Source organism: Sebastes fasciatus, chromosome 13, assembly GCF_043250625.1.
Source record: "Sebastes fasciatus isolate fSebFas1 chromosome 13, fSebFas1.pri, whole genome shotgun sequence".
NCBI classification, from domain to species: Eukaryota; Metazoa; Chordata; class Actinopteri; order Perciformes; family Sebastidae; genus Sebastes; species Sebastes fasciatus.
The window spans coordinates 13,788,464-13,810,472 of record NC_133807.1 but is presented as its reverse complement, the minus strand read 5'-3'; the positions used below and the strand labels follow the sequence as shown (position 1 = coordinate 13,810,472).

At 41.7% G+C, this 22,009-nt stretch overlaps 2 protein-coding genes across 4 annotated transcripts; both read left to right on the top strand.

Annotated features, from left to right (window-relative positions):
- The first annotated feature begins 645 nt into the window (after positions 1–645).
- Positions 646–9,237, top strand: LOC141780388 (volume-regulated anion channel subunit LRRC8D). 2 transcript variants are annotated; one of them, XM_074655590.1, is made up of 6 exons: positions 646–863; positions 1,439–1,813; positions 2,804–3,388; positions 3,516–3,766; positions 5,398–5,775; positions 6,341–9,237. In XM_074655590.1, the coding sequence occupies exons 2-6, from the start codon at positions 1,466–1,468 to the stop codon at positions 7,461–7,463; spliced, it is 2,685 nt and encodes an 894-aa protein (XP_074511691.1). In that variant the 5' UTR covers positions 646–863; positions 1,439–1,465; the 3' UTR covers positions 7,464–9,237. The 2 variants fall into 2 exon arrangements, with proteins under 2 accessions (XP_074511691.1, XP_074511692.1); XM_074655591.1 differs by lacking the exon at positions 1,439–1,813 and having other exon boundaries at positions 651–863.
- Positions 9,238–9,690: 453 nt separating this feature from the next.
- Positions 9,691–19,409, top strand: ddx39ab (DEAD (Asp-Glu-Ala-Asp) box polypeptide 39Ab). 2 transcript variants are annotated; one of them, XM_074655592.1, is made up of 10 exons: positions 9,691–9,843; positions 10,967–11,183; positions 12,598–12,725; positions 15,771–16,047; positions 16,154–16,272; positions 16,448–16,579; positions 16,955–17,064; positions 17,268–17,412; positions 18,248–18,395; positions 18,778–19,409. In XM_074655592.1, exons 2-10 carry the CDS (start codon positions 10,976–10,978, stop codon positions 18,792–18,794), a joined length of 1,284 nt encoding a protein of 427 aa, XP_074511693.1. In that variant the 5' UTR covers positions 9,691–9,843; positions 10,967–10,975; the 3' UTR covers positions 18,795–19,409. The 2 variants fall into 2 exon arrangements, with proteins under 2 accessions (XP_074511693.1, XP_074511694.1); XM_074655593.1 differs by having other exon boundaries at positions 9,707–9,843; positions 10,971–11,183.
- Positions 19,410–22,009: the final 2,600 nt, after the last annotated feature.

Genomic DNA, 22,009 nt, shown 5'->3' with positions numbered 1-22,009 from the left:
CAGATTCTTCTTGGCCCAAATACAAAGGAAGCTGCACCCTGAGTTACATATGACCCTCTTGTGCGTTTACACACAAACACACACACGCAAGAACTTCAATTTAGTAATGTGTCCCGGTCATCAGACCTCTTTAACCTTTGACCTCTCAGAACACAAACCTGGTTTCTCTAGGCTACAGAAGCACACAATTATCCATAAAGAGGTAAGAGTGGCGCAACACTGAAAGCTGCCACATCAGCTGGATTACAACTGTGGAGTCAAATGCTGCTGTTATGTGTAACTCACAGTACAGTAACTACAGCAGCCCCTGCTGGATAATGCTGGATACAGTGTTGTAAAACATTTTCTGTAAGGAGCCTGACAAGAGGTCAGAGCAGTGGTAATCCACAGTTAGTGAGTTTATAAAATATGTTAGAATGTTAGAAATTAAACTACGCAACAGTATGTAAAAAAGATAAAATTATATTGAAACTCTGAAAGGGGCCATTCTGCATAGAAAGTAATTTTACTTTTGGTATATATATAAAACATTTATCAGATAACAATATAATATTTTCTTGTGACTTTGTTTTTTTTCTAATATTGCTCTGATGTTTTCTTCAGTCAGTTCTGAAGGAGTTAAAGGGTATAGGCATCCCCCCGGCGGGTCTTGAACCGGCTTCTAGTTGCTGAATTAGATTTTTCAGCCACACATCCTCCGCTGCCATGACAACCGTTGAAAAGCTGTGTGTTGGCCAACTGAGGAGGAGTTTGTTGTAAGTTTCAGGAGTTTTTCACGGCAGAACCAGACAGCGCCGGAATGAAGTTTCTGTGAGGCGGCTGTGAGCTGATCAGAGGAGAACAAGAACAAGTTATTTTTCCAGGTTGGTGAAAGTTAATCCTGGGCTGTAAAAATAACATGAATTGTTCAATTGTGATTTGTTTTTTTGCCAACAAGTAGACTTAGAGATGTTGTCCCTACAATGGAAATTGTGATGTTGAACTATTTTATTTACTCTTAATTTGCAACCACTGATGAAAAGGTCCAATTGTGAACATGAAAGCTAAAAGATCTCGTTATTGAAACATGTTCACTTTAAACTCTTGAAAACTTAGTTTAAAATTGGAAGTATTTCAATGTAACATTAAATATTCATCACTTAATATGCAAAAAAACGTTTTTTCTTTGGAAAATAAACTTCCTTACTGTTATTTATTAAGAGTTTAACAGTCAAAACTGTTTTATCAGGGCTGTGTGGGTGTGGTTTGAACAACTGTCATCACATTTTGATTCAAATATTGCTAAATCCTGACTGATGCAAGAAAAAACACGTCACAGAGTCACAGATTTTGGTTAAACCCGCCGACACAGTCAGTGAAAGCCAGACTTATACATCACTACATCAGTTTATGTGCGTAGCCCCGACTTTTCGTCACCAGTTCACAATTATTTTTACAGTCATCCTTGAAGGACCCGGAGGTGACCATGTTTTCCCTGTCTGAGCTGGCGCCTCTGAACCAGCATCAGAGTAGGTGTAAACTGTTGAAGCCCTGGTGGGAGGTCTTCATGGATTACCTGGTGGTCCTGATGCTGATGACTTCTGTCCTGGCTTGTACTGAGCAGTTATCCAGGGACCGAGTGGTGTGCATTCCCTTGGATCCACTTGTCACTTCAAATACCAATCATCACGTACCCTCAACCGGCGGGGATGCATTGACTCCATCTTCAAAGCCCCCAACCCATGTTCAACACAACATCAGCCCAAATCTTCACTCTACACCCCGGGGTCGACGCACACATCTGGTCTACCAGCAGTATGTTTACATAAGCCAGGTACTGTAATACTCACCTGAGTTGTCTTTGTCATTGAAAATGATGCAACAAAACAGGTGAAACCAATTAAAATATTGACTATTAGTCCTTAAAGGTGCAGTGTGTAGAATCTGGCAGCATCTAGTGGTGATGTTGCAGATTGCAACCAACTGAAACTTCTCCCGTGCGCCAAGTGTGTATGAGAACGATGGTGTCGAAAATGCAAATGTCCCTCTCTAGAGCCAGTGTTTGGTTTGTCTGTTTGGGCTACTGTACAAACATGCAGGCGACCGGCTCCGTGAAGAGGAACCGCTCCGTATGTAGATATAAATGGCTCATTCTAAGGTAACGAAAACACAACCATTCTTATTTTCAGGTGATTATACACTAAAGAAAACATACTTATTAATATTATATTACATTTTTGCCAGCAGATCCCCCTAAATGCTACACATTTGTGCATTTAAAACAGCTATAATCAGTATTTTTATATCAACAATGAACCCACGGAGAATTATCACCTGACTATGCAGTTACCCTCATCTCTACAGAGCGACTTTCTGCTCATTGCTTTGGTTTTGCGCGCAACTTTACTGTTTTTGGTTCAGTCTCACGGCTCTCATAGTTTCGTTTACAGCAAAAAAAAAATAACCTACTGAATGCCACTAGCCCTGCACTAAACAGCCAGACAGATAAAGTTAGCATTTGACTAGTTAACTAGAAACTAGCATTTAATTCCTAAAGAGCCAGATATTTCCCTCAGGAGTTGGTAGAGACCAAAAACAGAGATAAAAGAGAGTGACTATTGGACTTATATTTACCAGGTGGTCAGAAACATAACTCCAAATAAATGATGATGTTGTTCCGTGTCTGCTGAATAGGTAAATAACCAACTGTTTGCTAACAAGTTTGTTTAAAGGGTGATGATATATAATATACAAATGTTGTGTTCATAACTTAAAAATCAGTTATTGCAGGTTTAAGTGTCTATCTGTCTATTTGTCTGTCTAGGTGTGCTACCATGAGGCTTTGCCTTTGTGCTCCCGCTTCTTCCCGTACATTGCCATGCTGCAGTCTCTAGTGCTGGTAGCCAGCGGCTCCTTCTGGCTCCACTTCCCCCGCACCTCCGCCCGCATAGAGCACTTCCTGGCCATCTTGGCAAAGTGCTGCGAGTCACCCTGGACATCTCAGGCCCTGTCTCACGCCGCCCAGCAGGAGAGCATCCAAGAGAAGGAGGTGGTGGAGGAGAGGCGACCAACCCAACCTCCTCTCTCTTCATCTTCACCCCCGGTAACACGCACAAGGCGAACAAGCATAGACTCAGGCACAGACAGCCCGCTTTTGAAGAGGTCAGACAGTGCGTCGTTTGCCGCCCCTCCCTCCCCGTGCCCCTCCTCACTCTCCTGTAACTCCACCGTGTCGTCTATATCCCTCGGGTCCCAGGTGCACTTTCCTTCTTCTAAGCCCTCACTCATGATTGACAGTCCCAGGCAGGTAATCAGTCTGGATAAAAGTGATGGGGAACAGGCCAGGGCGCTGTTCGAAAGGGTCAGGAAGTTCCGGTCCCATTGTGAAAGCTCAGATGTCATCTATAAGGTGAGAGATCCTCTAGGCTAGTAATCTAATATCTTAAAAGTCCAGGAGTTTAATCTCAAAACAAGTTAATGTTTGATCACAATGAACAATGTAAATTCATTCATTATACCCCCTTTCATCTATTCAGGTCTACTTGGCGCAGACAATATTCAAATTGCTGATGGTGACGTTGATCTTGAGTTACACCATCCCTCTTCTCAGCTCCCTCTCCTTCACCCACACCTGTCACCCTGAGGAGTGGGCCTTGGTGGGCTACGCCGCCTTTGAGTGCATCCATGTGCTCTCCTCCCTTCTACGCAAACTGCTGGTGGCTTACCTGACCCTGCTGGGGCTGTACGGCCTGCTGAACCTTTACACCCTCAGCTGGATTTTACACAGGTTAGTGCATTTGTGTACAGTATATAGGGAGGTGTTGGTGCTGTAACAATACCTAAAAACTGTATTTTTATTAAAACTTTAAAACTGCACTAACCAATATTCATACAATAACAAATGATAAAATTAATACATGTAATGTGGAAGGGGTTGAGAATCGAAACCTCAGAGAATTATCACTCAACTTTGCAATTTCCCTCAGCTCTACAGAGTGTTTTAGTGTCTTTCAGCTCATTGTTTTGGTTTAACGACCCGCAACTTTACTGTTTTGGTTCACTCTTACCGCTCTCATCAACTTTATTTCAGCTGTTATCAGGAAATAAAGCTCTGATATACCCACAATACCTTCCCAGCACGAAATGTCACACAGACAAAGTTAGCGACTAGCTGGTGGTCATTAGCATTTAGCTGCTAAAGAGACAGATATTTCCCTGATGGAGTTGGAGGAGACCAAAATAGGGCTTAAAGGTGCTCTGCACGATATCCAGAGCATTAATATAGCAGCAAACAACCACAGTATTTTCTATGTAAAGATATAAAGGAGTAATGTCTACCTGAGCAGAGAATGAAGTTGTGTTTGCCTTTTAGTGCATATTTGTGCATGTGAGCATGCCCCACTGGCTAGCTCACGGCCGGTTACAGCTGATAATACCGTCTCGACAGACGGCCTCGTTGCAGAAGTGTAGCACCCGCCCTCCGGTTCCCCCTCAGGCAAAAACTGTTATCTCTGTGAGCACAGTGCTGTTGTTTTCACTGTTAACACCGTTAGCTGCGAGTCGCTGGCTCAGCCATCACCATGTTGAGAGGCGTGCGGAGGCAAGAGAAATGCTCCCAATATCAGATTTAGCACCTATATAGGACTTTAATTTGTCTGAACAAGATAAACATGTAAAATTGTTTATTAATAATTTGTTGAGTAGACTACACAGGTTTGGTGATTGTTCAAAGGGCCTTTAAACAGAATAATGCCCATAAGGTTGAGCATACCAGACGCCTGATAATAGGATTAGCGTCATAGACTGTATACAGTATAAGCGGACATAGTCACCGTGACATCATATTGTTGTTTTTTTAAACAGAAGTGACACGAGAGGTTGGAGCTAAGTACAACCGAACACTGAATAAGACATTTTTAGGTGACCAAAAAGGGTTATAATTATCTTTCATGAACTGCAAACACACTGTGAAAGGGTTTAAAGGTCTAAAACTGAAACACGGACAACTCCCAGACCGGACAACACCGTGGTAACGACCTGTCAATCACAAGGTAGCCACGCCCTAAAGCATCCCCTGCTTTATGGTCTATTTGACTCTAAATGGGACCATAATTTACTAAATGAACATCATGCTGTATTGAAGAAGACTTGAAACTAGCGATTGAGACCATAAACTCAATCAAGTGAGAAGTAGGGTCATTTTCTCATAGACTTCTATACAATCAGACTTCTTCAGAGTCGCCCTCTGCTGGCTATTGGAAAGAATGCAAATTTAAGGCACGTCAGCATTGGCTTCACTTCTCAGACCCGGAGGTTGCCCACTGAATACAGTGTAATTCTGTTTTGAGCGACAGTATAATTTGTGTGATACATTTCCCATCCTGTTTTTGTTTTTTGTTTTGTCTGTGCCCTACTTAGCTCTCTACGGCAGTATTCCTTCCACTCACTGAAGGAGTTGTGCTCCCTGAGAGATGTTCCTGACCTGAGAAATGACCTGGCCTTTCTTTTACACATGTTGGACCAGTATGATCCTCTGCTGGCCCAGCGTCTGTCTGTTTTTTTGTCCCCCGTAAGCGAGAGCAGGCTGCTGGAGGAAAGCTTGGAGAGGCGCTGGGGGGAGGAGAAGCTGCGTGCCATGACTAGCGTGGATGCAGAGGGCTGCTCCAGACTGCAGCTGGTGGCCCTTCCTCGCCTCCCTCCAGCCCTCTTCACCCTCAGCCAGCTTCAGGTCCTCAAACTGGAGCTCATCACAGACGCCAGGTTTACTGCACAGGTGGCCAACATGACCTCACTCAGGTGAGTTTTACAGGGGTGCAGTCATGTTTTACACATTTAAAGAGGACCTATTATGCTCATTTTCAGGTTCATACCCCCCCCTGAAAAGCATAGTCTGCTCGGAGTGGTCAGCTGGCCCACTCTGTTGTTCAGCTCAACCGACCAAACTCTTTGGTCTCCGCTCCAGCTCCGCTCTAACTAGCATTGTTTGAGGGTGTGCCAAACGTGGTGATGTCACCAAGTAACACATTTGCATAATACCTGCCTAGATGCTCTAGGCAAATGTGTTACTTGGTGACATCACCATGTTACAGAAGAAAAGACGGGACTTTGAGGGAAGTGTTTCAGGCAGTTAACTCCCTTTGGTGTGGACTTTGTAACTTTACAGACCTTTGCATGCACAAAAAAACAACATAACACACTAAAGGAAAGGGAAAAAGCACAAAAGCACAATAGGTCCTCTTTAAAAAATGCACCAAAAATATTTTGTTAAAAATAAAGTAGGTTTACTCTGAATGCTGTGATGTACGTACACATTGTTTTTTTACACATTTAATTAAGTTTTTTATTTTTATTCATACAACAGGGAGCTTCACCTCTGTCACTGCACCTCAGCGGTGGATCCCAGTGCACATGGAGTCCTCCAGGAACGTCTGGAGGTCCTCCACCTCACCTTTTCTCACGCGTCAGAGATCCCCAGCTGGGCCCTCTCCCTCCGCAGCCTGCATGAGCTCCACCTATCTGGCCGCCTGAGTAGCGACGGCGGGGTGGGCCGCAGCTGGGCACTGGGGAGCCTCCGCCATTTACGTCACCTCCGTGTGCTGGTGATTCGAGGCATGTTACAGCGGATCCCCGGGGAGCTGTGTGAGGTGGCAGGCAGCTTGGTGAGGCTGGAGGTCTACAATGAGGGCACCAGGCTGCTCGTGCTGACGGGCTTGAAGCGTATGGTCGATCTGACCGAGCTGCTGCTGCAGGACTGCCGGCTAGAGCGTTTGCCCTCTGCCCTGCTGGCTCTCACCAACCTGCGGACACTCGACCTGCAGCATAATAACTTGAGAACTCTGGAGGAGCTGCTTAGCCTGGCTCATCTGCGACGTCTTTCTTGCCTCAGGCTTGCCTATAACCGTGTTCTGGCCCTGCCGGCCAGTGTTGGCGTGCTGCGAGGCCTGGAGCTCCTAGATCTATCCAACAACCAGCTTCAGAGCCTCCCCCCGGCACTCTTCACCCTTCGCCGCCTTCGTCGGCTCCTGCTGGCTGGTAACCTGCTAGAGGTGCTGCCTGCAGAGGTAAAGGCGCTGCAGCTGCTTACGGAGCTGGACCTCAGTGGGAACAGGTTAGAGAGCGTCCCCCCTCAGCTCTTCAGTAGCTGTTTGGAGCTGCACATCCTTAATGTGGCTCACAACTCTCTTAGCTCATTACCCAAGGGGATTGCAGCTCTGAGTCAGTTGTGCAGGTTGGACTTGCGCAGTAACAGTCTGGAGGAACTGCCAGCTGAACTGGGCTGCTGTTCAGGGCTGAATGGAGGTGGTCTCCTGGTGGAGGACTGGTTGTTTCTTTCTTTGCCTCCCCAGGTCAGGGACTTCCTGAGCCGTTCTTGCCCCCCCTCTGGTACACACTCAGAGGGTCATTCCCGGCCGGAGTCCGACAGTTTCCCATACTTCTGTCCTACACAGTGGAGCTTCTCTTCAGCTCTGGAGTCACAGATATAAGTATCCTAACACTGATAGTATTCTGTTAGTTAGGCCTTTTTGTACACTGATATATTTGTATGACCTTTAATGGGATTTGCTTTTGCAATGCTTTTGGCAAGATGTTTATTAGCGGGTCTTTTAGAATTTTTGTTGGTTCTTTTAATGTGAGGCTTTAACAACCATTATTGTTGCATTTACATTTTAGCCCACATAGTAGGCTACACATACTGCTACATATTGATTTTTACCTGCCTACTTTAAATGGAAGTGGCGAAAAAAACATTCAAAAGGTAGTATTTCTTGCAGGGCTCTCTCTGAATATATAACATGGAGCACAGGTTCATGTTGTCTGATAACAAAGCGTCTATTATTAATACAGAAACTATTACAATTAGTATTAACATGATAATGAATACCCTAATTGATACTTCTAAATGATAATAATAATAATCTGTATAAATATCTGTATTATTCCCTCTGAAGAGCGTGCTGTTGTCGTCTCTTACTGTGACCACTAGCGAACAGTTAACATGAATATTTCTTCATAATTTCTGTTGATCTGTTTCTTAAGATAGCTCCTGTTTGGACACTTTATTATGAAAAGTTCTCACCGAATGCTATCAAGTCCGAACTGATGCTGGTGTCCACACCAAAACAAAAAATGCTAAAATAAAACGGCTCATCATTAACAAAACTATTATCAATATTGCTGTTTCTGTTGTTGTTTGCAATCATCACTCTTATAATGAGTTGTGCGTATTACCAATAATTTTACTGATATTAGCACTGTGTGTTTCATTTTGTGTTACAGTTTCTTACTGTGACCACTGGAGGGCACTTTTTTTCAATAACATTTGAATTTAACTTTTTGGCACAACAGAGGGTGGGGGAGAAAATAATGAACCCATAAATAAATTAATTAAAAAGAAGAAATAAATTACATATGTTTAAAACAAAAACTATAACAACACTAAATTTAACAGAAGGGAAGGGGCTTCTTGTTATCTGTACTACTAATAACAGTCACATTCAAGTTGCATATCATCGAAATCCATGCCCAAGTCCAACTACAGGTCCCAGTTTGTCCTTCAGAGCTGAAGGGAAAGCCTCGAATGGAATAATGCTCTTATTTAGACTTAACTGTTACCGAGTTAAAGGTCCCATATTGTAAAAAGTGAGATTTTCATGTTCTTTATATTATAAAGCAGGTTTAAGTGCTATATAAATACTGTTAAACTATCAAAACGCTCAATATACAGAGAAATACACACAGCCCGTATTCAGAAATTGTGCGTTTGAAACAAGCCGTTAGGATTTCTGTCCATTTGTGATGTCACAAATATACAATATTTAGACCATTACACGGTTTTGAACGTAAACATTCTAAATGTGTCCCAGTTTATTCCTGGTTGCAGTGTATGTAAATAACATCAACTGACAGGAAGTAAACATGGACCCAAACTGTTGCCTAGCAACGCAATTCCGTTGCAATTCCATTGGAAGGCACTAAAACGGAGCATTTCAGACAGAGGGTGAATACAGGCATAATCAGGCAGACAGTATGAGGAAAATAAAGGTTTTTTTTAACATTACAGCATGTAAACATGTTCTAGTAGAAACACAAAATACAAGTATGTACCTGAAAATGAGCACAATATGGGACCTTTAAAGTACAGAAGCGTTATCAGCAAAAAGCAAAATTACTCATAATGCAGAATGAGGGTAAATACAAGTATATTCAGGCAGACAGTATGAGGAAAATAAAGTTTTTTTTAACATTAAAATTCAAGATCAGAGTTTTATTTGCCATTTGCACCTAAGTACATTGAAATTCTGGGCAGTTTACACCGAGTCAGCTTTAAGAAAAGAAAAAAGGTAGAAAAGGCACAAGGTAATTACAGTACAAAATAAGTAGCACATTAAGCTATACACAATAAATAAATAAATTATTAAAATATAAAATGCCCTCAGTAAAGTCAATAAATAAACTAAACTACCCTCTGCATAGGAACGATACCCCCAGAATACAAATATACAGTATATATATATTACAGTATGTACCTGAAAATGAGCACAATATGTGACCTTTAATGTTTTTTAGCACAATGCTAATGCATTTATTTTATTGTGCGCATTTATTTATTTACTACTTATTTTACTTCCATGTCCCTCGTGGGCTACCATACACATCGCCGTATCCCGCTTCTTTATACTGCGGTGGACTGCGGCACAACTTCTTGTCCAATCGCTGGCCGCCTTTGCTGACGGTCATCCAAATCCACCAATCACGTCAACGCGCTGTCTCGGAGGCGGGACTTCCGGTCCCTGGTATAAACCAACTGAGGCCTTCCCATGCGGTTCTGATCTGTAGGAGGACGCTCAGCTACACACCGACACGGTAAGAGCACAACATCCACCTCATTGTGAGAACTACAGAGGTTTCACAACTTACACTCACATCCAGGAAGGCTCCAAGTAGTTCATTTAGCTGAAACCACAAAGTAAACATCTCTGGAATGAGTTATCTTCCTTCATTGATTGTGTTCTTGTAACAGAGCTAGCTAGTGTAGCATTAGCCAGTCCACCATTCTTCTTCTGCACATTGATTCATGCTCAGTAAGTGCGCAGCATGTTTATAATCCGCTTCATGTATTCTCTATAATTACCTTTATGTAGTCTCTGTATATAATGTGTAAGTTTAGTCGGTCCTTTAGCAGTATAGTTGTGATGTGTAGCATGTTAGCTCCCCACGTTAGCATCGGTTATGCAACACAATAGCTCTCCAGTGTTGTAGACGGCTAACGAAGCTAACCAGGCTAATGGTAACTCTGATTGACTACATGTATGTTATAAGAGGGTTTGTTTACATACAGCACACTGGTTGTAGTGTAGATGATTTAATATGGTGCTAAACTAGTGGCACAGAGACAATGCTCACATTAGTGTTCAGTGAAGCGTCTACATCAGCACTAGTGCCACTATTTACACAAACCAAACTCCTATTGAGACACAAACACATTTCCACAAACATGCTGTCTAAATGTACTTCAAAACGTGGTGAAATCTGGCACAAAGAATGGCAACAACTGGTGAAAACATCTGGGCTCATTTTGTTTTCACTTTAGTTTTTATTGATGTTTTTCAAGGTTATACACAAATCAACAACATATGGGCATGTACACAGTCAGACCCACAAACAAAGGGAACAATACATACAGGACTCATGTTTGGGAGTTACACTTCCATTATTCCATACATGCTCATGTCATTTCATAGCTATAGACATAGCTAGAGAGTACTATTTACACAAACCAAACTCCTATTGAGACAAACACATATTTCAACAAACATGCTATGGAAATGTACTTGTGGTGAAATCTGGAACAAAGAATGGCAACAACAGCTGGTAAAAGACAGCTGGTCTCATTTAACAGCCTCCCCATGCTACACCCAGTGAGAGAGAGTCATGGCAGATGATGAATGAACATATTTGAAGACCAACCTTTTCCCTCTTTTTTCAGACAGACACAATGGCAGAGAATGATGTTGATAACGAGCTGCTCGATTATGAAGAGGACGAGGAGCCTCAAGGAGCACCTGAGAGCGCAGCCCCTGCCAGCAAGAAGGAGGTGAAGGGTTCCTACGTGTCCATCCACAGCTCTGGCTTCAGAGATTTTCTGCTCAAACCAGAGCTTCTCCGGGCCATCATCGACTGTGGTTTTGAGCATCCGTCTGAAGGTGAGGGACATATGGTTGTTTACCATTTGTTAAATATGGCAAACCAGCTTGTCCAAGTGAGGTATTTTCAGTGGAGTTAATTTATCATCTTAGGATGTTTTTAACAACATGCCCTTACTGTACACAAGTTACATGAACTATATGTATTTACGTGTCCATAAATGCAAAATGTTACAATAATAGCAAGTAGTGCTGAACGATTCAAAAAAATAAATATCTAATTGCGATTATTTTCAGTGATATTGCGATATTAGTTAGAATGATCTTATATTAGTGGGAATGATCTTATATTAGTGGGAATGATCTTTTTGTTCTCATTTTCATTGAAAAACATTAAAATGTTTATGGTGTGATTTTTGCAGTAATCTGTACCAAACGAAGATGTTTTTTTAAAGGTGCTCTTTGTAACGTCTTACGCGTGTAAATCATTGCGGGTCGGTGTCCCATGCGCGCCCGTGTGTGGCTACGCTGTTCAGACTCCAACACAAACGACACAGAAGCACCAAAACCGCAAAGTTATATCTAGTGAAGCCAGTCTTGCAAAACAGTGTCAACTCTTCCTGCTCCAGCCCCCCCACCCCCGACCGTGGCCAGACATAGGGGAGACAGTAGCTTTGGTCTCCAGGGCCGGAGTCGATTCTGTACTCTGCTCCTCTGCCTGCCTGCCTGCTTGCCCTCACTCACACAGCGCGCTCATTCTCACTTGCTCTCTTGCTCCACCTCTCACGTGCATGCGCGCACACTACACACTGCAGAAGAGTAAGTTTAGCAGAAATAAATGCTGCAGCTCCCCCAGACCAACAGAGGATTCCAGTGTTTTGTTTCCTGAAGTGACGGGGCTCCGGAGCGAGTAACGTTATCGTCTCTGACCAAAACTCCGGTGTCTCCCGCGTTCCCTCCAGCCATGGTCGGGAGGCTGAAGCAGGAAAAGCCAACACTAGGATCAGCATTGATTTATGGGGAGACCTTCGTCTGCTCAGCTAACATTGCTGCCAAGCAGGTGAAATATAGTGATATTGTGGTTTTAGCTGACGTGTGTCGCCCCACTAGTTTTGGCCGATGCTCGTTCATGTCTATGTTGAGCGAGTGCGAGCAACACGACGCTGACTTTCGTTGGCTTAACGGCAACATGTGTCGCTGTTAACAAGCAATTTCTGATTCTTACAAACAGTCCCTTTTTGAGTCTGAAGAATATGAGATGTATAGGACAGGACATCTCTGCAGCATCACAATGTTTGCCTTTTAACAAATATTGCACCTCCTGCAATTTGAAATTTGCAGTAGGCCACATTGCTTTTTCAATTAAATGTGCTGCCACATGTTCGCACGCTTTGTACAGTAGCTTGAAATACTTGTTTTTCTAACCATAATGTGAATGCACTGGCTTAAATCTGTCTTGTGTTTTTTTATTTAGTCCAGCATGAGTGCATCCCACAAGCTATCCTGGGTATGGACATCCTGTGCCAAGCGAAATCTGGTATGGGCAAGACGGCCGTGTTTGTGCTGGCCACACTGCAGCAGATTGAACCTGTTGATGGACAGGTTAGTACGCATTTTCCACACTTTAGGTCTATGTATTGGATCAAGTAAAGGAAGCATGGTCGTGGATTGTCTTCAACAAAAATGGAACGTAGAAATTGGCACACGATCAGAAACAGGCTTTTGTTTGCGTTTAAAAAAAACCTGATTTGTTTACATCTCCAATACAAAAGTCTCATCCTGACATTTGATCTAGTACACACAACGGTACACCTCGAATTAATGGATTCCTTCCAGCCTCAGCTGATGAAAGTTGGGGATGGAAAGCAATGGCCCAAAGCTAGTTACGGCAGATAATTAACCACATGTTTAGTAAAAGCACCTAGATCTTATGAATGGTCTGATAATGTACATGGGTTTTACTCAACTTTTCTCCTGTGCTGGCATAGCACAAACATGATGTGCGGATATGTCTCACAATGAAGACTGCCCAAATCATGATCATGACAGAATGGCTGTTAATTATAACTACACATCACTACATTATTTATAGATATAGATAGATAGATAGATATATATATATATATATATATATAAATAGTGTCACAAGAACCTTTTCAAGACTGTTTTTAAGTTTCTGCTCAGATTCTAATAATTAAATTCTCCATGCATACAGTGGATATAAAAAGGTCTACACAGCCTTATGAAAATGCAGATTTTTGAAACGTAAAGAGAGAAACCAAAATAACAACTTCCAACAAACAAAAATCCAGAGAAAAAAACATGTAGTTATTTATTGGGGAAATTTTAGATAAATAAAAAAACTACCATTATTGCATAAGTCTGCACACCCTTTCATAATGGGGGCTCTAGCGGTGTTCAAAGTTAACCAATCGCATTCAAAATCATACATGTAGGTAAATGGCATACACCTGCCACCAGTGATTCTGATTTAAAACTAGATTAATGTTGCTGTGGGATTTGCTTGAATGTTTGGGCTTGCATCCTACTCTGAGAGCTACGGTCCACAAATAGTTACCAAAGAAACTGCAGGATCTAAGAAGTGGGGAAAATGTGGCACCACAGAGACTTTGCAAAGCAGTGCGACCCTCCAAAGGTGATGAGAGGACTTGGAGAAAACTTATCAGGGATGCTCCCAATAGGGATTTGGGAAACAATGCCCAGTCTGCTACAAGCTGTCTCTTCCTTTGGTACGATACAGCACAGTGTGGCTGTATTTCACTTGAAAGGATACAAACACCCGGCACAACAGCAGCCTTTCCTCATGTTAGTAATGTAACGTGGATTGTAAGTCTTCCATTCATAAAGCACGAGGACTTTACCAAACAGTTCGGAGCTTCATTCATAATGTTGACATTCTAATTATTATTATTATTATTATTAATAACTCGCTCTCACACAAGAGCGCGTCGGCACTCCTCGGCTCTGTAATTGCAAATGCTCAGTCCAAGAGTCAGAATATGTTGAGAAAAGATGGATGTAATGATTTCCAAAATTCACAACATGTTTTTATCTAACAAAATATTCTGTTTCAATCCATATTTGTTGCCGTTTGCTTTTTAAAAAAATATTTCACTGCAGTCAAACAGTTTGCTCTCCCACTCGCTGCACACAAAGGGGTTGAGAGCGTTTTCTCCTGTGCAGGACATGCAATTATTCAGGAGAGAGGTCTGATTCTGCTGAGTAAGCAAATATAATATTTCTGCAAAAAGAATTACTGAAGTTTGAAGCTTAAGTTTGTAGAGTTCCAAGAATACCAACTCAAAATTGATTTATCTGTTATTAGTACTCTGCTGTGTAGTGTTAAATTATTGAAATCGGGTTAGGTTTTATTTGTTGTGTAAATTTGTTAAGTATTTTGTAATTATTTACATTTATATATTTAAGTATACTTTACCAAATTTGCCTAGGCAATAACGGAACTCCAAAGTCTAGATGTGCAAAGTTAATAGACTTATTCGCAAAGACTTTGTGTGAGAAAAAATTGTCCCTCGCGATATAACAAAGTTGTCACTTGTGTATTCAGATAATCTGAATGTTGCGAGAGGAGCACAGATTGTACTTTTTACTAAATCTGTAGTTTCGCTTCTTATCTCTCCCTTGCACCGGTACTCTGCTAAAACTTGCTAATCACAAAGTAACTCCCTGGTCCTCCTTTTGCATGTGAGATGAATAGACAATGCTTTCCCACACACAAGTTGTGGGAAAAGTTGTGGGTTAACAGGGGGAGACTGAAGGTATAAAGATTACTGTAGTGAACCAGCTTTTGTCTTTTACACTAAATATGATGTCTGCTGTATTGACCCGAATGCATTTGATGAATAAATTGAGTAGTGCTTCTTAAACTGAATGACCAAAACTATTTATTAGATATTTTCTCCAACAACTTGCTGCTGTAACAAATGCAAAATGTGCTTCCACAAAGTATTAGTTGGGCTGGGTGTGCAGCCTTATGCAATCAGGATGTTGTCATTTTTTTATTATGCATCCACGACGGCTGTGGACGGAGGCATTATGTGTTCGGGTTGTCTGTCCATACCATTCTTGTGAACCTCAGGAACACCGTGAGGGAATTTTTTGAAATTTCCATAAAACCCCCACTTGGACTCCCAAGATGAACGATTTTGGAGGTCAAAGGTCACTGTGACCTCAAAAAAAACGTTTTTTGGCCATAACTTCATATCCCAATTATTACAATTCCACACAAATGTCTAATAGGATAAAATCATGACATTTTAGACAGACATGGATGTAAACGGCAACTTCACTGGTTTGCGGAGGCATACAAATGCGAGGCGGTAATTCTAGTTATTTAAATGTTCCTAATAATAAAGTATGTTTTTTCTCTTTTTGTTTGTTGGAAGATCACATTTAAAGATGGAACAAGTCTTTTCAAAAACCTGCAATTTCATAAGGGTGTTGTTTACATTTCAACGAATTACTTTAAACTTGAGGTTTAAACATAAAGTCCTGTTGCAAGGGTTGGATAAAAATGTTACCCCTACTGCTGCTTAAAAATATATCAGGATGCATTAAATTGTCAACATGCAAAGTGTCTGAATCTGTTTCTGTGTGTCTACTCCTCAGGTGTCTGTATTAGTCATGTGTCACACACGAGAGCTGGCCTTCCAGATCAGTAAAGAGTATGAGCGTTTCTCCAAGTACATGTCCTCGGTAAAGGCAGCGGTATTCTTTGGTGGCATGGCCATCAAGAAGGACGAAGACGTCTTGAAGAAGAACTGCCCTCATATCGTGGTCGGAACGCCGGGCCGCATCCTCGCTCTCATCCGCAACAAGACCCTCACCCTGAAGAACGTCAAGCACTTTGTCCTGGACGAGTGTGATAAAATGTTGGAGCAGCTAGGTGTGTGTTTTGTTGTTGTTGAATATTGGCTGGTGAGGGCACCCTCCCTCCAAACATTTAATTCTATATGTGTTTTGTATGTCTCTGACCTCTCTTTGTGTAACAGACATGAGGCGTGACGTACAGGAGATCTTCAAGATTACACCTCATGAGAAGCAGGTCATGATGTTCAGCGCCACACTGAGTAAGGAGATCCGACCCGTCTGCCGCAAGTTCATGCAGGATGTAAGTGATCGATGAAGCATTGTTACTTCCGAATTATCAGTTTTATCAGTAAGAAAAGTGCTTGTTCATCATAGCCACTGCACATTTTAGATTTACATGTTACACACTTGGTTACTGTAACTATATACTTACCAAGTATACTCAAGTGGGCCCTCTGTCATCTCCTCCTGTACAGCCCATGGAAGTATTTGTGGACGACGAGACCAAACTTACACTCCACGGCCTGCAACAGTACTACTGCAAGCTGAAGGACAGCGAGAAGAACCGCAAGCTCTTTGACCTGCTTGACGTGTTGGAGTTCAACCAGGTAAAGTGATGGCGCTGTTGCACGGTGCACGACTGTCCCAGTAACATTTGGCATATTGTACTAATTAAATGTTTCCTTATTGTTAAGTATAGGAGCAAATATATATTTTTTAAAAATCAGTAATTGTATTACTTAATGTGAACTTAAAATCTATTGCCTGGGTTTCCAAAGGAAATAAACTGTAAAATAAGTTAACAACTTGTCACAGTGCTGAGCTGCATCTCAAATGAATCTTCAGGTTCCCAGCTTTCAGATGATGTTCACCACTTCTATGTGACATACTGTTGACTTTTTGATGGACTTAAAGTCCATCAAGTGCTTTATGTTGCTGCCCCATGCTGCAGCTGTATTTCAATGCCGTTGCTTTGCCTCTAGGTGGTGATCTTCGTCAAGTCAGTGCAGCGCTGCGTCGCTCTGGCCCAGCTCCTGGTGGAACAGAATTTCCCTGCCATTGCCATCCACAGGGGAATGGCTCAGGAGGAGAGGTGAGACTCTTCATCTGACATACCTGCTCTCATAAACATATGCTCTATTGAGCTCCGAATGCCGAGTATGTTTATGGAGCATGAGGCCTCGTCAGTTAACTCAACACATCATTGCCTTCAAAGAGGGATTCAGTCCAGTAATGGCTTCAGCAGCTGTGTTAATTCCCTCTCCGGGCTCTGTCCTGTCCCTTCTTACTCCACAGGCTGTCTCGCTATCAGCAGTTCAAGGACTTCCAAAGGCGGATCCTGGTGGCCACTAACCTGTTTGGCCGAGGGATGGACATCGAGCGGGTCAACATCGTCTTCAACTACGACATGCCAGAAGATTCTGACACCTATTTGCACAGGGTGAGAACTGCAGAGGGGAAATACCTCCACCTGTTTTTCTCTTTTTTTAATGTTTGTTCTTTGTAGAATCGTTGCATTCCGGGAAGTTGGTTTTAAAGAATTTTGTTTTTGAATGCCTAAGTGGCGGGCCATAACCTCTGCATGAGTCACTCGTTGTGTTAAGAATAGAGTTCTGCAGGAATGAGTCCTAAAACCTGGAAATGAGTTAGTATTTTAGCACTTCCGGTTCCCTCGTCTGGAAGTCAATGGGGTTTTTTGAATGGGTTTTTAATTAGATGCCTGAAATAAGGTCTTTCGTTCACACAAGTTGACGAGATTTTAACGTTTTTTTTATAAAACGTACAATATAAAATACATTAATAAATACTTGACTCATACATTTTGAAGCTTTTGTGTCTTGAAAAAAAGCAGTTGCTAACAAGTGGATAAATGAGACTACTAAACGTCATCACGCCGACTCGTCCACCTTTACAGCCTCGTTGTTTATTCTCGTGCTCATGTGACCGAGGTGTAGTTCGTTTATAGCCTAACGTTAGTTTCTTACTTCTGCTGATTGCATTCACACTTCAAAAATCATAAAGTGGTGTTCATTTGTGAAGATTATCTTGCTGAACTAAACGTGTAAGTATCATAAAAGTTTGTTTGCCACAGAGCTTATGTTCTGCAATAATCCAAAACCCAATAGAACGAACCCATTGGCTATTTGTCGAGGGAACCAGGGCGATGCTAACTTCCTGGTTGGCCTACAAAAATACGTCATTCCTGTAGCACTATTATATATTTGGTACATGCGTTTGTGGTTTTAACTCCCTCGGGCCTTCTCTGCATCCGTCAGGTTGCCCGTGCTGGCAGGTTTGGAACCAAAGGCCTGGCTATAACCTTTGTGTCGGACGAAACTGACGCCAAGACCCTGAACGACGTGCAGGACCGCTTCGAGGTCAACGTGGCCGAGCTGCCAGACGAGATCGACATCTCCTCTTACAGTAAGCCTTTCTGTTTCCGAATGCCTGCCATGCTTGATCTCTTTACTAAAGCCGGCCTGCTGGAATGATAGTTATTTGTGGGTAAATGGGTTCAAAGCACTTTACTATCTAAACATCATATCTCTGCTAATTGTTGATCTGTGTTTCGCTGGGCTGTTTAATCCAGTGAGATCTTGTCAGCTAAAGATCAACCAACAGATGATAAACTGGTATGATAAACCTTTAGAGACAGCAGTTGGTGCTGCCATGTAACTGTGGGGCTCTCATCAAATGGAAACTGGCCTTCACATGTTTAACCTGGCGCTGAAAAGTTGGTATGCTCAGCTGTTGCTCATCGTGCCGGTCTTTTTACACGTCTCTCCTCCTCTTGTCCCTTCTTTAGTCGAGCAGTCCAGATGAGTCATCCAGCCAAGCAGAAAGCCTCCTCTTCATGGATCCTGTGTCTTGTATTTGGAAGTAGACGTATTTCACTGTTGATTTGAAAGCTCTGCTCGTTCTCTATATTCACCGAACATTTATTTTTATTGTCAGCTTTTGGGGACGGGGTGACGGGGGGGGGTATGGTCGATTTTTAATTTGTCTTTTACTGTTATTTTTTTCTTTGCTTAATGAAATTAAAACTTTTTATAAAATGCCATTTTTACTGTTGTGGTCTCTTGTGAGGCTATTCTTGTCTCAACCCCCATTTATCATTAATTTCTATCTCAAGCAGAGCTTCAGGGAAACGTATAGAAAAAGTAGTTCTGAGGAACAAGTGATTTTTAGCCCTTTTTTAATGTTAAAAAAACTAGTTTGTATAGGAAGTTTTGTGTTTTTTTTCCCTTCAATTAGTCGGTCTTTAAAATTATGTAGTGATAATTAAGTACATTTTGGCTCACATGGCAGCTCTTTCTTTGAATTTCCAATTGAATGCCTCCAAATAAATGAAGTCACCAAGTGGGAGTCCTAGTGGTGAATTTGCCCCATTCTGATTATGTCATTAGCAAGCCATGTAAATAAATAATTGATCCTTAATGTGTATCTGTTGGTATTTTGAGGGTTTTAAAAATAGTTCAACCACACCTACAATCACAAAATGTTTAGTGTTAATTAGCAAATGTAAGCATGGTAATGTGGTATTAGCATCGTCATAGTGGTGCAGGGATGATGCATTTTGTAGTCCAACCAGGAAGTTAGCATCGCCCTGGGTTCCCTCGACAAAAAACAGACATTTTTCCATTTGGTTTTGGATTATTTCAGAAAATAAGCTCTGTGGCAAACACACATTTATGATACTACTTTTGTTCCATAAAATAATCTCCACAAATGAAAAACACTTATGATTTTTGAAGTGTGAATGCAATCGCCAGAAGTAAAAAGCTAACGTTAGGCTATAAACAAACTACACCATGGTCACATCAGCGTGAATATATATATATATATATATATATATATATATATATATACACAAGGCTGTAAAGGCGGACGAGTCGGCGTGATGACGTTTAGTCTCATTTAGCCACTTGTTAGCAACCGCCCTTTTTAAGACACATAAAGACTTCAAAATTCACGAGTGGGATATTTACTGATGTCTTTAATGTCGTAGAACAAAACATTAAAATCTCTTAAGCTTGTGTTAACCACAGACCTCATTTCAGGCATCTAACTAAAAACCCATTGACTTCCATTCGAGGGAACCGGTAATGCTAAACTGCTAACTCATTTCCGGGTTGTAGGACTCATTCCTGTAGAACTGTGTGGACCGTGCTGTGAGCTAAATGCTGTTGACCATGATCATCATAGTGAGTTTAGCATGCTAACATTTGCTAATTAGTACAAAACACAGTGTAACGAGTATAAACACAACGAGGCTGTAAAGGCGGAAAAGTCCGCGTGATGTCTAGTAATCTCATTTAACTTTTTTTAATACATGCAAAAAAAAAAAGCTTCAAAATTCATGAGTGGGATAATTACTGACGTATTTTATATTGTAGAACAAAATGTTAAAATCTCTTCAGCTTGTGTGAACCACAGACCTCATCTCAGGCCTCTAACTAAAAATCCATTTAAAAAAACTTGACTTCCAGACGAGGGAACCAGAATTACTGAAATACTAACTCCTGTTCGGTTTTAGGACTCATTCCTGTAGCACTCTATCGTGAGCATTTTACAGTAGCATGCAGATATTAGCTCAAAACACTCCAATGTACGAAATCAACATTCAGTCAGTTCATCTACATGATAGAAAAAATGACCACTTTGGTAAATGTTCAACACCAAGTCTAGGGGTGAAAATGTCTTTATTAAAAATGCAAAATGATGAACTCATTCCAACTCTAAAATCCAACGTGTGTTCAGCAACCAGTTTGTCGTGAAGAACAAGTCTTTTTTTTTTTTTTTTATATGTAATCTTAAAAAGCATGACTATTATAACAGATGGTGTTAATGTACACTGGTAGACATACAATCATCATGCTTTCAAATTGGCACGTAATGCTCATAAAGGATCTGAACCCTGCTTTGTTCAGTGCTAAACTATACATGGACTACTTCAGTATAACTCGGTAAAAGGATTGGCCCTTATACAGCAGATAGAACTACAAAGAAGGTAACGATGCATCTGTACATAGCTGCTCTATAGTGTCCTTTAACAAAAACTAGACATACAGTACCAAAACCACAGCATCTACATCGGCAAATAGCAATGGCAACACAATGTTTTTAAATCACCTGTAAAGTTTAAAACTCCCTAATAAGGTTGTCGGGCTCCGAGGCAGCAGAGAAAGCCTACTGTAGCCATAGATGGTAGAAAATGCAAATAATTTCCAGTTTCACAGACAACTGAAAAAAAAGCCACTATCTTATGGCACAAGAAAAAACACATCTTTCAAATAATAAAACGGTGCTTCAAATCACCCATTTAAAATGTGTATTCAGTAACGATAAAAGTCCCTCTGTATTACCTTTGCGTGAGATAAAAGGTCTTGAATCAAGGTTGTCGTAAGGTGCGTGAACTTGAACCCAAGTCCCAGTTTTAAGTGAGATGCTTGTGTTCAGACATAGTAAATGATTTTGGCCACAGAAATGATAGAATAATACAGAATTCCCCTCCTCCAAAATGTCCTCAAGAATAGGTTCTTATTGACGTCTGGCCCCGTCCTCTGCAGGGCCGCAAAGCTCCTCTCCACCCCCGACAGTGACGTCAACTGACAACACAGCCTTCAACAGCATTTTTCAGACGCCACTTAAACACGAAGAGGCATGAGTTATTGTTTTGTGTCAGCGAGCTGGCATGCTGCTCGATTACAGGCCCCGATCGGGCACCAGAGCGGTTCCGCCCACGAGTCCCAAATTACATGTTTAACTCGGTACACGCAAATTTTATTTTTATAGCAAACCAGAGAGTGGCTGATTTTCTCTCGGAGTCAAGATTGTAATTTGCGTGGAATTAGGCGGTTGACGTCTCGGCGCCAGAATCCCAGGCTTGTTCTTGTGGTGCTTGCTAAATGTCTCAGTTTCTTGTGGAGGCGAGGCATGGGGACGAGTCCAGCTGTGTAAACAACCTTCGACATATTCCCCGCTAATGCGTACAAAGCCCCGACCCATCGGGTTGTTTTTTTTCTAGTACATGCCGC